The sequence below is a fragment of the Chlorocebus sabaeus genome, chromosome 29 (assembly GCF_047675955.1).
Source record: "Chlorocebus sabaeus isolate Y175 chromosome 29, mChlSab1.0.hap1, whole genome shotgun sequence".
Taxonomy (NCBI): Eukaryota; Metazoa; Chordata; class Mammalia; order Primates; family Cercopithecidae; genus Chlorocebus; species Chlorocebus sabaeus.
The window spans coordinates 2964952-2982444 of NC_132932.1; the positions used below are offsets into that span (position 1 = coordinate 2964952).

The 17493-nt window shown below is 43.9% G+C and overlaps 1 protein-coding gene across 1 annotated transcript in view; it reads right to left on the bottom strand.

Moving 5' to 3' along the window:
- RPGRIP1 (RPGR interacting protein 1) overlaps positions 1 to 17493 on the bottom strand; it is a 74694-nt gene that overhangs the window by 19357 nt on the left and 37844 nt on the right. The window contains exons 11-21 of the mRNA XM_037987584.2: positions 16975 to 17120; positions 14621 to 14781; positions 13689 to 13832; positions 13087 to 13237; positions 10016 to 10468; positions 9702 to 9853; positions 8917 to 9259; positions 7283 to 7467; positions 6471 to 6674; positions 5203 to 5341; positions 806 to 903 (exon numbers count right to left, since the gene is read on the bottom strand). Of these exons, the coding sequence (XP_037843512.2) occupies positions 806 to 903; positions 5203 to 5341; positions 6471 to 6674; positions 7283 to 7467; positions 8917 to 9259; positions 9702 to 9853; positions 10016 to 10468; positions 13087 to 13237; positions 13689 to 13832; positions 14621 to 14781; positions 16975 to 17120 (2176 nt within the window). The remainder of the gene's footprint in view (positions 1 to 805; positions 904 to 5202; positions 5342 to 6470; positions 6675 to 7282; positions 7468 to 8916; positions 9260 to 9701; positions 9854 to 10015; positions 10469 to 13086; positions 13238 to 13688; positions 13833 to 14620; positions 14782 to 16974; positions 17121 to 17493) is intronic.

The following is a 17493-nucleotide window of genomic DNA, read 5'->3' on the forward strand; positions in this document are numbered from 1 at the left end:
AATTAGTTCTGAAAGAGCTTTGAGGCTGAACTGCTTAATAGATAATTACAGGTTGAGTAAAAAACAGCAGAAATGGAAAGATCTCCATGAGCCCTCCCATGAAGAATCCCGTCCTCTCTTCCAGACTCCATCTCCCAAAGCAAACCTGTTCTCCTTAGATAGACTTAAAGACAGGGGTACCATTCAGGCTGGGCATGAATTACAGGACACAATGGAGGATATGGGAGTAAGAACAGGCAAAGGATCCAGATAGGAGAGAAGTATTGAAGCAAGTCATCATTTACACTATCTCAAGAAAATGATCCTTTTATCTGACTGTACCAGCCGACCTTCATTCACACGAAACATAAATTTAACTAAACAATTTGCATTTTCCATCAGCTTCATTAAAACTGGATTGACCTTTTGACCCTTACTTGTGTGGCCACTAAGCACACTGTCATTATTGCTTTTTTTTTTTTTTTGAGACAGAGTTTTGCTCTTGTTGCCTAGGCTGGAGTGCAATGGCGCGATCTCAGCTCACTGCAACCTCTGCCTCTCGGGTTCAAGCAATTCTCCTGCCTCAGCTTCCTGAGTAGCTGGGATTACAGGGATGCGCCACCACGTCTGGCTAATTTTTTTTGTATTTCTAGTAGAGATGAGGTTTCTCCATGTTGGTCAAGCTGGTCTCGAACTCCCGACCTTAGGTGATCTGCCCACCTCAGCCTCCCAAGGTGCTGGGATTACAGGCATGAGCCACCACGCCTGGTCACTGTCATTATTTATAGTCTTATCTTGTATGCAATGATTATACCAGTGTACTTACTGCCTTATATTTCTGAGACATGGATGGCACTATGACGTCATCACTGTCTGTAGTTTGTGCTTCACTGACTTCAGAACCTTGTTCAGAGGATTCTTTATCTGCTAGAGAAGAGGTTGCAGTTATAGAACTGTTTCAAAGCACTCTAGCCCAAGAAAAGACCCAGCACACACATCTCCAATCCACTGTCTGGTCACTAGTTCCAAGTATCTAGATTTTGTCTTCACTTACTAAGAATCAAACCCTCTTTTTCAAAGGTTCACTTATTCAGAAGCTTGCTAAACATACAGGATTCACTTCTCAAAAAAAGAAAGGGAAAGAAGGAAAAACAGAAAGGAAGGAAGGCAGGAAGGAAGGGTGAGAGTAAGGGAGGAAGAAGGAAGTCCTTTTGTGGGGGTTGAAGAAAATGGCCAAGCTTGAGGTAAAGCAGTGCAACTGGGTGGGGCAGATTGTATTTTCCAAAGATGGCCTCTCTGGCCGGGCACGGTGGCTCACACCTGTAATCCCAGCACTTCGGGAGGCCGAGGCAGGTGATCACCTGAGGTCAGGAGTTTTAGACCAGCCTGGCCAACATGGCGAAGCCCCATCTCTACTAAAAATGCAAAATTAGCCTGGCTTGGTGGCGCACTCCTGTGGTCCTAGCTACTCAGGAGGCTGAGGCAGGAGAGTTGCTTGAATCCAGGAGGCAGAGGTTGCAGTGAGCCGAGATCGAGCCACTGCACTCCAGCCTGGACGACAAGAGACTCTGTCTCAAAAAAAAAAAAAGATAGCCTCAAATGATCTCTCCCATCCCACATGCTCTCCTCACAATGCAACTGACCTTAACGCTGCTCCTATTGAGTGCTGGGGTCTTTGTCCCCTCCCCTTCAACTAAGGTGGATCTTTTGGACTGTCTCAACTGAAAGAGTATGGTAGGAGTGATGCTATGTGACTTCTAAGACCAGAACACAAAAATGCCATGGACTTGCACCTGGCTCTCTTGGAACTCAGCTACCAACCTGTGAGGAAGCCCAAGCAACTGCTGACAGCCAGGAGCACCTGATCAGCAAGTAGGGTGAGCCATCTTGCAAGTTAAACCCATCAGCCCCCTAGCTGAGCTACCCCATCTCATGCCACATCGAGAGAGGAGAAATGAGCCTTCTTCATGAGACCTGCCTAACATGCAGAGTAGTGAGCCAAAGAAATGATCATTGTTGTTTTAAGTCACTAAGTTTTGGAGTAGATTGTTACACAGCATTAGGTAACTGGACAGCAAGCTGTGCCTCTTCTGTAAAATTTCAAAATCTTGGGTTGTCCGTTTCACTGAGGTCTCAAAGGGAAAAGGTCTGAGGGGCAGCAAAAGCAAAGGCCGCTAAAGGACACAAGGCTTTGTCTACATATGTGGAAATGGCCTCAAAATCAGGCCCTTTTCATTTCTTCATGGCCTTTACCTAGTACCCTTAGATCTTTATCTAAAATATTAATAAGCTTCTTTTTCAACAACTACAGCATCCTACCTCTGATACCTCCACTCAGACGTCTGAAACCAGGCAGATTTTAGCTTCTTGTGAGTACTAACTGGCGGTTTTGATTTTTTTTTTTTTTTTTTTTTTTTTTTTTGAGATGGAGTATTGCTCTTGTTGCCCAGGCTGGAGTACATGGCATGGTCTCGGCTCACTGCAACTTCTGCCTCCCAGGTTCAAGCAATTCTCCTGCCTCAGCTTCCCAGGTAGATGGGGTTACCAGCACCTGCCACCACACCTGGCTAATTTTTGCATTTTTAGTAGAGGCAGGGTTTCACCACGTTGGCCAGGCTAGTCTCAAACTCCTGACCTCAGGTGATCTGCCCATCTCTGCCTCCCAAACTGCTGGGATTACAGGTGTAAGCCACCGCGCCTGGCCAGTCTTGATCTTTTGAAATTCATGGAGAACAGCGATATTAAAACAATAACTAACAATTAGGCTTCCACAGAAATAGTCTTCTTTTATTATTTATGACTATAAATAGATGACCATATAGTACATGAGGTTTAGATTACCTTCTGGTCCCATATTTCACATTCTGCAAGGAGAAAAAGCTAGTGGATATAGATTATACTCAATCAAATACCTGAAGAAATGTAAATTGGGAGTATGAAGATAACTGGAACCCTGCATTCAGGTCTGGATACACTGAAGCTATCTAGATATAGTGTCATCATTTATTCTACTATTTAATGATTAATAATATTCCATTGTCTGCAAATCATAAGAATGGAATTGTTCTCTTATAACCAGGATTTCTTGCCAGTCATGTAAATTTGGCTCTGGGAAACTTTGGGCTTGGTTATTCTTGTTAACCTTCCTTACACTGAGTAAACTTTGATGGAAAAATGGGATTATGCAATCAATAGAAAAATTATCCTTCTCATGAGAAAAATCATTTATGCTCTTCCCATTTAAGAAATTATTCCGAATATATTCAAAAGCATAAAAATTATGCTTTTAGCTCTTCCCATTTAAGTTATGCCAAATACATTCAAAAGCTTAAAAATTATACTTTTAGGCCAGGTGTGGTGGCTCACACCTGTAATCCTAGCACTTTGGGAGGCTGAGGTGGGTGGATCACTTGAGGCCAGGAATTTGAGACCAGCCTGGACAACATGATGAAACCTAGTCTCTACTAAAAATACAAATATTAGCCGGGCATGGTGGGGCACACCTGTAGTCCCAGCTACTCTGAAGGCTGAGGCAGGAGACTCACTCGAACCTGGGAGGCAGAGATTGCAGTGAGCTGAGATGGTGCCACTGCACTCCAGCCTGAGCAACAGAGAGAGACTTCATCTCAAAAAAAAAAATAATAATAATATATATATACACACACACACATATATATATAATATACATAAAATACTTCTAGAGATTTAGAAAAAAAGCTTTTTTTAAGTAGTAAAGACTCCCTTTTCACAGTATTTCCATATCTACCTTTATATTTTTCCTTTCATTATTACATTTTTCAAGCACATAGAAAAACCCATGAAATATAAATGTTCAACTTATTAAATTGTTGTAAAATGAACATCTCTATCACAACTCAGCCAAGAAATAGAACGTTGGTAGCACTCCAGATGCCCAAAGGGTGTCCTTTCCTGATAACCATCTTCCCCTTCTCCTAGGAGTAACCACTATTCCGACCACTGTCAGAACTAGAGGAAGGCATGTGAGGCACGGACCTTAGGCATAAAATTTGAAGGGGTGCCAAAAACTCAATAATCAAGACAAACACTGACTTGTTTTTTGTTTTTTATATTGAGACAGAGTCTTGCTCTGTTGCCCAGGCTGGACTGCAGTGGTGTAATCTCAGCTCACTGCAACCTCTGCCTCCGAGGTTTAAGCAATTGTCCTGCCTTAGCCTCCCCAGTAGCTGGGATTACAGGCAGATGCTACCACATCCAGCTAATTTTTTGTATTTTTAGTAGAGAGGGGGTTTCATCATGTTGGCCAGGCTAGTCTCAAACTCCCGACCTCAGGTGATCTACCCGTCTACACCTCCCAAAGTGCTGGGATTACAGGTGTGAGCCACTGCGCCCAGCCAACAAACAGTTTTAATGAGAAAATCAAAACTAGGTTGGGTGCGGTGGCTCACACCTGTAATCCCAGCACTTTGGGAGGCCGAGGTAGGCGGATCACCTAAGGTCAGGAGTTCGAGACTAGCCTGACCAACATAGAGTAACCCCATCTCTACTAAAAATACAAAATTAGCGGGATGTGGTGGTGCATACCTGTAATCCCAGCTACTCGGGAGGCTGAGGCAGGAGAATCGCTTGAACCCGAGAGGCAGAGGTTGCAGTAAGCTGAGATCATGCCATTGCACTCAGTCTAGGAGACAGAATGAGACTCCATCTCAAAAACAAAACAAAACAAAAAAACCCTGGGGCAAAATAACATTTTATAAACACTGGGTAAGTTACTTCTTTAAGAATTCCAGCCTTGGCTAACCCAACCATCACACTTATAACACAAAACTGGGCCTAGAGTCTTACATACTAATTTTCCATGAAAACTTTAGAATTCTAAGATGAAGGGGGAAAGTAAATAACTAGCTTGGTAAAACAATTCAATGATTAAACAGAAAAAAATTGCTTTTTTTTCTTTTTTTTTGAGATGGAGTCTCGCTCTGTCGCCCAGGCTGGAGGAGTGCAGTGGTGCAACCTCAGTTCACTGCAACCTCCTCCTCCTGGGTTCAAGCAATTATCCTGCCTCAGCCTCCTGAGTAGCTAGGATTACAGGCACATGCCACCACACCCAGTTAATTTTTGTATTTTTAGTAGAAACGGGTTTCACCATGTTGGCCGGGCTGCTCTTGAATGCCTGACCTTGTGATCTGCCCACTTTAGCCTCCCAAAGTGCTGGGGAAAAAAATAGATTTTAAAATACAATACCATTTACAGGATGTAGAGGTTCCTTCTGTTTCAGTGCTGAATGGGATAATGTCATTTCCTCTTCCTCGGGCTCATTTTTAAAGCCATCACCTATGGAGCTGTAAGCCTCTGAGAACTTCCACTCAGTGTAATTCACCTGCTTCAGAATAAGAACAACAATATTACATAGCTGGTAATATCTTGGTTTGGTTTTCTTTCTTCATTCCTTCCTTCCTGCCTTCTTTTTAAATACTAGCTCTTTTTATTTTTTTAAATTTTTATTATTACTATTATTATTATTTTGAGACAGAGTCTCCCTCTGTCACTCAGGCCAGAGTGCAGTGATACCATCTTGGCTCACTGCAACCTCTGCCTTCTGGGTTCAAGCGATTCTCCTGCCTCAGCCTCCCGAGTAGCTGGGATTACAGGAGCTCGTCACCACACCTGACTAATTTTTCTATTTTTAGTAGAGATGGGGTTTCACCATGTTGACCAGGCTGGTCTCGAACTCCTGACCTCACATGATCGGCATGCCTCAGCCTCCCAAAGTGCTAGGATAACAGGCATGAGTCACCATGTCCAGACAATACTAGCTCTTTTTAATTTTTAAAAGTTAGTACTTGTTGGCCGGGCATGGTGGCTCACGCCTATAATCGCAGCACTTTGGGAGGCCGAGGCAGGCAGATCACCTGAGGTCAGGAGACCAGCCTGGTCAACATGGTGAAACCTCATCTCTACTAAAAATACAAAAATTAGCCAGGTATGGTAGCAGGCGCCTGTAATCCCAGCTACTTGGGAGGCTGAGGCAACAGAATTGCTTGAACCTGGGAGGAGGAGGCTGCAGTGAGCCGAGATCGTGCCATTGCACTCTGGCCTGGGCAACAGAGCGAGATTCTTTTGAGATGGAGTTTCGCACTTGTTGCCCAGGCTGGAGTGCAATGGCGTGATCTTAGCTCACCACAACTTCCACCTTCCAGGTTCAAGTGATTCTCCTTCCTCAGCCTCCTGAGTAGCTGGGATTACAGGCATGCACCGCCACGCCCGGCTAATTTTTGTATTTTTAGTAGAAACAGGGTTTCGCCATGTTGGTCAAGCTGGTCTCAAGCTCCGGACCTCAGGTGATCCACCCGTCTCGGCCTCCAGAAATGCTGGGATTACAGGCCAGAGCCACCATGCCCGGCCGATGATTGCTTATCTTGTGTGTCTGCTTCTGCTTCTACCTCTGAGAATAATACATCTGGGGACACTACAACCCACAATTTAGCGCTTCAGAGTTTTTAAGGTCTTACCTCTGGTGTATTTCCATTTAAGACGTTAAGGCTAAGATACTCCATTCTATTCTTCCCTTGAACGCCTATTCTTTTGCCATGTTTTCTTCTTGAGTAGCTTACAACCTGGTGCTCCTTTTCCTTTCTTTCTCCACCATGAGGAGGTTTTCTCCTTGCTTGATACTGACCAGCTTCAACGGGAACCCCAGGAGGTACCATCTGGTCCTGAATAGAAAGATCAGAGACAGCATTACAAGGCAGTAGTTTAACAACCTAGAAACAGAAGAAAGGGATTTAGGAACTAGCATTAGACTTCATTTCTTTCCTCACGGAGTTGAGAAATGCTCTCTCTCTCTCTTTCCACAATAAAACCCAGGCTTTCACTCCATCAGTAGTCTCACGGCATTATGAGGGATATATATTAAGTTCACAGGATACATGACATTCACACAGGGAATTTCTTTTTTTTATTTTTTGAGACAGAGTTTCACTCTTATTGCCCAGGCCAGAGTGCAATGGCATGATCTTGGCTCACCGTAACCTCCGCCCCCTGTGTTCAAGTGATTCTCTTGCCTCAGCCTCCTGAGTACCTGGGATTACAGGCATGCCCCACCATGCCCAGCTAATTTTTTGTATTTTTAGAAAAGACAGGGTTTCCCCCTGTTGGTCAGGCTGGTCTTGAACTCCCAACCTCAGGTGATTCGCCTGCCATGGCCTCCCAAAGTGCTGAGATTACAGGCATGAGCACCTACTCCAACTATAATACTGTCTCCTTCAAATCTGCTCCATCGGATTGGCAGAGATCTGCCACCTGTGGAGTCCTGGAGAGTTACCTGGGAAGGAAATGAAGCCTTTTCCTCTTCAGATGAGATCTTTGAACTGTCCTTGGTACCCTTCCCCTTAGTCTGAGCTTCTGGTTTCAGGAAACTCTCAGGGGGTATGTAGGGAAACTTCCAATCCAGTTGCACTTGAATAGACCCGTTGGGTTTCTCTGCAGGGTCAGTGAGGTTAAAATCACCTGAGAGACAAACAGATATTAATAAGACTTGATCACATGAAATAAACAAGTGAGCATTGTCAGCATCTTATCTATTTCCTTCCTATTTTTAATTTCAACATATTTTATCAGCAATTAATTAACATCCATCAAATAATTACGATGATGATACACTCAGAAGTAAAATCAAATAGCAGAGCAGTTAGAATATTAACCAGGGAAGATGGGTTATCTCTAGGATTCAGGAAGAGATAGTGAAAGGTGTATGAAAAGGAGTACAGCTTGCTTGTCATCAGTCATCCAGCCAATAAACAAGATTGCATTATTATTACTATTATCAAATGCTTACTGTGCCTTTGTTGTTCCAAGAAAACTGTCATCTCTACCCTCAAGTGGTCCCAAGAAAACTTAAGCAAAATGGCTTTTTCGAAATGCCAGACGTCTGATTTGTAACACTGATGAACAGATGGCTTATACTGCTTCCTCTGTTTGGCAAAGCAGTTGCGTCCAGAAGTGTCAGCCTTTTTTTAAGCAGTTGTATTGAGGAGAGAGCTGCACACATTTCCTGGAGCATCCAGAACCTTGTTAAATATGGTTGTTTCTGGCTGCAGCTATTCCCACTTCCGAAGGAGAACATGGATACCCCCGCCTCACCCTCCCAGGACTGTAGTCAAAGAGTCGACCCCTCTTGGTACGCCCCCACAATCCTAGGTATAAAAGTTAGGAAAGACAGTATGGAGCTCAGCTCCACACTGGGAGAAAAAAAAATCCAAGACATTTGCCTTTGATATGGCCTGGTGTGTAAATCTCTCTAACTTGTGTCCAGTGTTTAAAAGAAGTGAGAGAATGATGGGGGAGTGTTAAGGTCTCAGTTTATAATCACGTATTTATCTAGTTATATACTAAGAAACAACAGGCCTTAAGTAAAGACAGATATTAGACAGCATTACAGAGCTTGAAAAAGTTTGTTCAGCCAGGCACAGTGGCTCACGCCTATAATCCCAGTACTTCGGCAGGCTGAGGCAGGTGGATCACCTGAGGTCGGGAGTTGAAGACCAGCCTGACCAACATGGAGAAATCCCGTCTCTACTAAAAATACAAACATTAGCCAGGTGTGGTGGCGCACGCCTGTAATCCCAGCTACTAGCCTGGACAACAAGTGTGAAACTCCATCTCGAAAAAAAAAAAAAAAGTTTATTCAGACACAGAGGTATAGAATTCAGGTTGCTGGCTCTACCCACTCAGGAATGTTGTCTTTGTGACTGAAAAGAAGCAGAAGCAGCCAGTGTTTCCATACAAGTAGTGAGGCTCTAAGTCTTCTGCTCTGTTGCTCTTGACAATATTCTAAATCCTTTCTCTTCAGGTTTTAAGAGAGACTGTTTCAAGCAAGTAATCAAAGAAAAGTAGAATCAGGACAGGGAGACAACACTGGGAAGAGGGCGTGAAGATGCAATAACCTTGAACTCCCACCTTTGATAGATTCATTTTTTGCAAGAGGCAGTAAAGGCACTTGGGCTCGGCCAAGATATGAGCCAGGCTCTAAGTCTTCATCATCAAAAACATGTATAGACAGGGCCTCCCGTCTCAGATATTGGTCCAGGTCAGAGGTCACAAGCACCGGGAATCGAGCCTGGTCTCTAAAGTAGGGGTTGTTACTAGCTGGAATGATGGCAGTGTCATGGTCAGAAAAGGTGAAGAAGCGGTACACAGCATATGGACTGGGTTGAGTTCCCAGCCATCGACTCCGGAGGCCACAGCACTTGGTGATTTCAATCTGCAGCTCGTTCTGAGGTTCCCAAGACTCCAATCTGAACTGGAAAGATGTTGGTCATGTGAGGAAAAGGGCAGCTTGAGAGTGGTGTAGGTGAAGCCTAGGATCTGTGGTGAGGAAGAGCTATGATCTAGAGAACAGCTATCCCAACTGGATCAGGAAGAAACCTAATGATCTTCACCTGCCTGCAAACTGGCTCTGGCAGTTATTTGAGGGAGATACTAGCACTCACAACAACTCAGAGAACAGCACAGAGAAACTATTCTGTTCACAGCAAGGATGAAGGATGTAGCTAGCTCCAAATGCATACTTCCATTTCAGACTCAAGTCTGACCAAGGGAATAATCCAGACTAGTTGTGGTGTGACAGTTTTCTCTTTCATTCACATTCAACAAATACTTATTGAGAGTGGAAGACAGAACTGTTTTCATGAGCTGTTTGGCTGAGGCTCCTCTGAGATGCCTCAACACATCCTTTTTCTCACCTCATCTTCCTGGGCCTTCCGGCCTCCAAGCACATTGGTTGACAGGTAGACCTGGGCTTTCTTTCGTTTATTGCATGCCTGTAGGCTGGGTTTTATGGGGAAACGCAGCCTCATCCAGTACTCTAGAACCCCGAACTCTTCTCCACCAGCTCCTGGGCAGCAGAAGGTATGAGAGCAGGGAGAATACAGATGGTGTGGCAAGGATCAAGAACAAAGACAAAGGAAGAAAATAAGAAACCACCAGAAAAGCAACTGTAGGCTTTGGGAAATTCTGCATTGCTGCTTAGGAGCTGCAGGAAGCCAACAGCACTTACCAATCAGTGTGGCCAAGCCATGGACTTTCTCCACAGTCTCTAGCACCCTGTCAAAGCAAATCCATCCTGCAGCAAGAGTGTTGTGTTCACTGGCCACAGCCTGGTGTAGATCAAGCCGGGCTGAAGCCTCTTGAAGGTAGTGTAAGAAAAGGGAATCTGTCTCCATCACATACTGGGAGGTGAAGTCATAGAGGGGCTGTGGCCCCACAGATAACGGGGTACAGTGGGTTTCAAAGTCATAGAAGGAATAGGTGCAGAAAGTGGTAGGTTGGGTATCTCCAGCTTGAGCTAGGGCGGCAGATGTCAGGAAGGCCTGGTGGATGTGCAGTTCAAAAAGATTCTCGCCCTGATGCAGCAGAGAAATATCCACTTTATCCTCATCTCCATGGGCTGGCAGTGTTTCCAAACATAATGACAACTGTCGGGTGCCATAAGCAACATCTTTGAGCTGTTCTAGAGGGGAAAGAAAACTGCCTATCCATTAAAGAGTAGGGAGTTCTTTCTCAGGGTAGAGGAGGGTGGACAAAAGAAATATAAAACACATGGTGGAAGTCCAAGTTGTGATTATTTCAAGAAACCACGTGATTCAAAAAGAAAAGCAACAGAATGACATCCGGGAGCATTGAATTTTGACAGCCAAATAATCCAATGCCAGCTTTAGGGAGAAGGTACAAAAGGAGGGATTGGAAAGTAGACGCTAAACTTACGAAAACACTGGGGGCACATTTTGTCTTATATATGACATTGTTTTGGCGTACATCATGGCCCTATGAATTAATTGGTAATTCCATAAGAGAAGTACTAGAAACACAAAAATATGAATATTTCTATAAGTTTGGTATATTGGCCATGGAGATAATAGCAAGTTGTAGACATAGGGTCTATGACATTACACTGAGTACCACCAAGAAATGCTTCTCCTTCTCCAGCCAGGTCAGTCACCAGATCTTTCAGTCTGTTCAGAATTAGGTTTCAACATAAGAAGGCAAAAAGTACATTATAAGTTAAAGAGTAATGGAGTAAAACGTGGGAAAGGAGACTTACTGGAAAGAGGTAGGAAATATTGGCAGTGGCAAGTAAAGCTAGGTAGACAGTCTAGCAAATCTGGGTATTATCTCCCAAGTCCAACCAATCACAAACTTTGATATATAGCCTGCTTCAAATTGGGGAATATTTGAGTCATCACAGTGTGCTGCTGCTGCTGAAAGTCCTATTTTAAGAGTTAAAGCAGTAGAATAAAATATTCTGGATACATCAGAATGTCTTCATGACACACACACACGAATAAGGAGACTATTTTCTTAATTAACAACATTAATAGAATTAAATAGAATATACTTAAAATTTTGCATTACATGATGCAGGAGTAATAATCTCAGCATAAAAAGAATTTCTATAAATGAAGAGGATACTGTTAAGAAGTGGGCAAAGGATAGGAATGGTCAATTCTCAAAAGGAATAATACAAATAACTGGTGAACATAGAAAAACTTGTTATCCTTATCAGTGATCAAAGAACTATTAGCTAAAGCAAATAAATCTTCAGACATAGGTAGGAGCAGTGACCTTTTATCAGACTCACCCTGACATGGATAAATTATGGCCCAGAGACACTTCTGTGCTTTTATTCTTTTTTTTTTTTTTTTCTTTTTGAGACAGAGTTTCGCTCTTGTTGCCCAGGCTAGAATGCAATGGCCCAGTCTCGGCTCACTGCCACCTCTGCCACTCAGGTTCAAGTGATTCTCCTGTCTCAGCCTCCCAAGTAGCTGGGATTACAGGTGCCTGCCACCACGCCCAGCAGCTAATTTTTGTATTTTTAGTAGTGATGGGGTTTCACCATGTTGGCCAGGCTGGTCTCGAACTCCTGACCTCAGGCAATCCGCCCGCCTTGTCCTCCCAAAGTGTTGGGATTACAGGCGTGAGCCACTGTGCCCAGCCATGTCCCTTTATTCTATTCCATGCTCACTAAGAAACCTACTTACTGATTTTGCTTCCTGAAAGAGGGCTGCCCTGGACTGTGGTTCCAGATTTCTCATGGCAGCAATGGAATAGCCACTATTGTAAAATAACAGACATTTGGGTTTAAATATCAGCTTCTGGTTAATTTGGTTTCTGTGAGTCACATCTTTCACCACTGGGTATAAAAATAAAGCCAAGCGTCTTGACAAACAAGCCTGAGACCAGGCTCTGGTTAGCAGTGACTACACTAAGTATAGGAGGCACCACAATATGAAACTTGCATTCAGTGTCCAGCCAGCTGCCCTGTCACTGTCGGCATCCTCAAACTGCAACAACGATTTTAGAGACTTTAAGACAGAAATCACTGACAAGAATAACAGGAGATGAGTGATGAAGTTCTATTATCTGACTAAAACTGCTTTGAGGAAACAGTGACTAGGAGACAGGGACAGGGGAAAGGAGCAAGAGAGAAAGAATGAGAGAGACAGAGCGAGAGAGAGAGATTGTGTGTTACACTACCACCCTGAGAGCCAACAGTGACGCTCATTCTCACAACAGAATTAAGCCCCTGGAAGCAATTGCTGGGCCCTCTTGAAACTCCACAGAGAAATCAGAAAAACATGATGGAGGGAAAGAAGCTGCTAACACGTATTAAAACAACAAAGATGGGCCGGGAGCAGTGGCTCAGGCCTGTAATCCCAGCACTTCGGGAGGCCGAGGCGGGTGGATCACCTGAGGTCAGGAGTTCCAGACCAACCTAGCCAACATGGTGAAACCCCATCTCTACTAAAAATACAAAAAATTAGCCAGGTGTGGTGGCGGACATCTGTCATCCCAGCTACTTGGGAGGCTGAGGCAGGAGAATCACTTGAACCTGGAAGACGGAGGTTGCAGTGAGCCAAGATCGCACCACTGCACTCCAGCCTGGGCAACAGAGCAAGACTCCATCTCAAAAACAAACAAAGAACAACAAAAATGATAGGATAAAGAACAAGAGGGATGAGTCATATGCTAAGGAGATGAGAGGCACCCTTCTTGACAAGTACAGAGTGGAACGCAGGCGTTAGCTGTGGAAGGGCTCCAAAGTAAGGAGAACAAAGGACTAAGACTTGCCAGATGTTGGAAGGTCATGGCTTCTTAAAATACCTTCCAGCTGCTTGATACGGTTATTCTTGAGGTCTAGTAATCGAGTCAACCTCTCCAGCTTTTCTTTGTGATCTCTATTATCATTGTCAGCTTTTGTCATCATTGCCTCCAGTTCCTCCTGAAACAAAATAATGTCTGAACTTTTCTATCTCAGTGGCCTAAAACCAAACAGCATAAAAAATGTGGCACTGGCTAGGTCAAGAAGACTGCTACCCTTAGCTGGGCAGGTTCACCCACTAAAAGAAGGTTTGGTTTCCTTGAAGACCCCTCCAAGACTAGTTGTGCTATCAGTGAGGTAGGGTGGTTCCTAGGACTGGCAAAATTTGAACCCAGAAGCCTTATGCTTGCCATTGGCATGGGCTGGTCCCATCACTGACTCCTAGTGCCAAGGTGCCATGGGCACAAGTGAGTCCTCAAGTTCTTCAAAGGATAGCCATTCTGTGTTTGCTCAGGATAGCACACCACCTGGCATCAGCCCTGGAAACTTAGGTCTTGCTTCATTCCCAGTCCTGTGAGTGGTTCCCACATCCCTATTATCCATCCCCTTCCTGTACCATCTTTCCTTGCACCTGATAACACACGTTGATTTTGCGCTGCAGAATAAGCATGTCCCTGGTCTTTTCTAGTTCCAATGTGGTCTCTGCATGTGATACTTGCAACTCATTTAGCACCTGGGACAGTTTCTTTTCTTCTTGGTTGTTGGGTTCACTTGGCTGTAGAGGGAAACACATTGGTAAAAAGGAGTACGAATATGACAGGTAAAGTAATAACGATTCTCCATAAAACAGTTGTTGGTAGTAGTAAAATACTAGCAGCAGAAACTACTCCAAAATGTAAAAGAGGACCTGTATTACTTCACAAGTGCTCTTTCCCCTAGTCCTCATGTTCAGTAGCAGAAGTGAAGGGAGATCATACAGCCACTAACGACTGTTTGCTCTTCCACAGATCTTTTCAAGTCCTCATCTGAAAAAGATTCTAAATGTTATGAGCTGCAAAGAGTGGAAGAAATGGGTGGAGCTCATGAAGTTCTCCACTCTCAGCCTTCTCATAGTTTTCCAAAAAGTGTCCTCAAGCCAGGCATGGTGGTTCACTTTGTAATCACCTGTAATCCCAGCACTTTGGGAGGCTGAGTCAGGTGGATCACCTGAGGTCAGGAGTTCGAGATCAGCCTGGCCAAAAACGAGAAACCCTGTCTCTACTAAAAATACAAAAAAATTAGCCGGCTGTGGTGGCAAGCACCTGTAATCCCAGCTACCCGGGAGGCTGAGGCAGGATAATTGCTTGAACCCGGGAGGCAAAGACTGCAGTGAGCCAAGATCGTGCCATTGCACTCTAGCCTGGGAAACAAGAGTGAAACTCCATCTCAAAAAAAAAAAAAAAAAATGTCCTCAGTCAGGACAAAATATTATTTAGTTAGTTTTCTAATCTTGTGATCTTTCCTAGGGATATTTGCCAGAGATCTTTCTGCCGAGTGGACTAGTTTGTTTAAAGAGGCTCTTACCTCGATCTGAGTATTCTCTTGGAACACAGCTGGGTGAGTGGCTGCTTCAGATTGGCTGTCAGGAGGTTGGGAAATTGTGGCTGCCTTTTGGAGGAGCTCTACTTCCTGTTTATGCTTCTGAAGTATGTTGGTGACTTCAAGCTTCAGATCCTCATTTTGGGCTGGGGAAAAAATAATCCAGAAATTTGAAACTCTGTAGTTATTTATCACCATGGTCAGAGCTGGATCAAGTGTGAATTGAATCTTCCCACTAAGGTTTAATTAATGTTATAAATTTGAGAAGCAATTCTCTATTATTTCTACAGAGGAGGCCTCTAGCTTATTGACTCAGTAAACTGAGGTGATACTACCTGCGCTCCGAAAACAAAAGACACCTGCAGAACAGTAGAGTGGAAAGTGGAACAACAATAACAACACAAAACAGAAAGGGAATCACTTGACTGACTAGGGCAATCCAAACTTTTTGACAGCACCATCGAAACAAGTATCTCACCAACTCCACCCCCACTCCATTCTGACTTCTAGGTCATTAGCTCTCTGTGACACCCATCTTCACACCCACCCTGGCCTGGATGGAGGATGGGCATTTCTGTGTTCCAATGTGTGTGCGTGTTTCTTTTTCTCCTTAGACAGTCTCACTCCATCACTCAGGAGTCAACCTCTCCAGCTTTTCTTTGTGGTGTGATCTTGGCTCCCTGCAACCTCTGCCTCCAGGGTTCAACGATTCTTGTGCCTCAGCCTCCCAAGTAGCTGGTATTACAGGCGCACAAAACAACTGGCTAATTTTCATGTTTTTAGTAGAGACGGGGTTTCACCATGTTGGCCAGGCTGGTCTCAAACTCCTGGCCTCATGTGATCTGCTGGCCTCGGCCTCCCAATGTGCCGGGATTACAGGCATGAGCCACCACACCAGGCTGTGTGTGTGTTTTTCACAGAAGAAAGGTAATCAGTGAGCAGATCATTTCTCATCATGCATTAGAGAAGGGATTAAATTAGATTGCCCTGAAGGTCCTTACAAGACTTCACTTGTGCTTCATACATACTAATTGGCATGTGCTCCTAAACCTTTTTCTTTTGTGGTTCTTGCCTCTATTTTTCTTGATTTCATATTTCTTTTCCTTCAGTTTCCTATTTGAATACACTAAAACCTGATGAGATATAAATTTGATAAGACTAAATATTCAGGTCCAGGCTAGGAAAAAGTAATAAGATGAAGGTCTTTTTGACAGTATTTAAAAATGTTCCAAATACGTATCTCCTGAGATCCAAGAGTTAAGATGGGGGTGAAATGGCAGTGGTAACCAAGAATAGTAATTTGCCTCTCAATTTCAAGAATTGGGTAGGAAAAAAAAAAAAAAAAGTCTTCCAGTTACCTCTAAAATAATGAGAATGATAAAAGACAGAGAAATTCACTTGCAGTACTTTCAGCCAGGTGTAGTGGCTTACACCTGCAAACCTAGCACTCTGGGAGGCTGAGGGGGATGGATCAATTGAGCTCAGTTTGAGACCAGCCTGGCCAATATAGTGAACCCTTGTCTCTACTAAAATATACAAAAAATTAGCTGGGTGTAGTGGTAGGCACCTGTAATCCCAGCAGCTTGGGAGGCTGAGGCAGGAGAATCTCTTAAACCTGGGAGGCAGAGGTTGCAGTGAGCCAAGATTGCATCACTGTGCTCCACCCTGGGTGACAGAGCGAGACTCTCTCAGAAAAAACAAACAAAACAAAACAAAATAAAATTTTCAATAAACTGAATGTTTAAGAAACATAATAAATTAAGAACTGGCAGGCCAGGCGCAGTGGCGCACGCCTGTAATCCCAGCACTTTGGGAAGCTGAGGCTGGTGGATCATCTGAGGTCAGAAGTTCACAACCAGCCTGACTAACATGTAAAATCCCATCTCTACTAAATACGAAAAAAAATAGCCAGGCATGGTGGTGCATGCCTGTAATCCCAGCTACTTGGGAGGCTGAGATAGGAGAATCGCTTGTACCTGGGAGGTGGAGGTTGCAGTGGGCTGAGATTGCGCCATTGTACTTGAGCCTGGGCAACAAGAGCAAAACTCCACCTCAAAAAAAAAACCAAAAACAAAAGCAAACAAACAAACAAAAAAACTAGCATCTTCTCAAATGGAAAGACATTATACAGGAAAAAGTATACATGAGAGATAGGTAAGTGTCATGCTTTCCTGATTATAGATCTGATCTATTGCTAGTGTTCTCATTCTAGTTACCTACAACCCACAAAAGAATAGGATCAAGTGAGGGGATTGAAGAAATGATGGCTCAAGTTCTCTTCTCCCACACCAGAGGTAGAGGATGCCACATTTGAGAGAGCTCTTCAAGGTCTAACCTACCTTTCTCCCTGGACAGATCAAGTAAAACTTTTCTCTTCTCCTCCAGCTCAGCATCCAGCTGATCCTGCAGCTGAGAGACTTGCTGCTGCAGCTGTTCTGCTATGAGCTCGTTGCTCCAGTGGGGCTGACTACTGCTGTCCAGCATGCTGACAACAGAAAGAAAGCTCTCAGATGGATACCCCAAGGTGTGTGATATGACGTCTTTATTATCCAGGTTCAGCATCTCCTGGACCTAGTTCCTCATTCATTCCCCTACATGTTTTTTTCTGCCCCTTGCTTTATTCATAACTGTCATTTACCAACTGCCTTGGAACTTTTGAGTCCTACTAAGTTATTGCTCAGTACCACTTCTGTTTAGGTCTCAGATATCTCACTTAGCAAACATCCCAAGTCATATCCATTTCCCAAGGAACTTCTCCATCATGATGGCTTTCTTTAGTCAGGGAACTACGTACCAAGACCTTCCCAGCCCTGCTGGATGAGAAATGAGGAACAAAATCTTCCTTGTTTCATACCCCA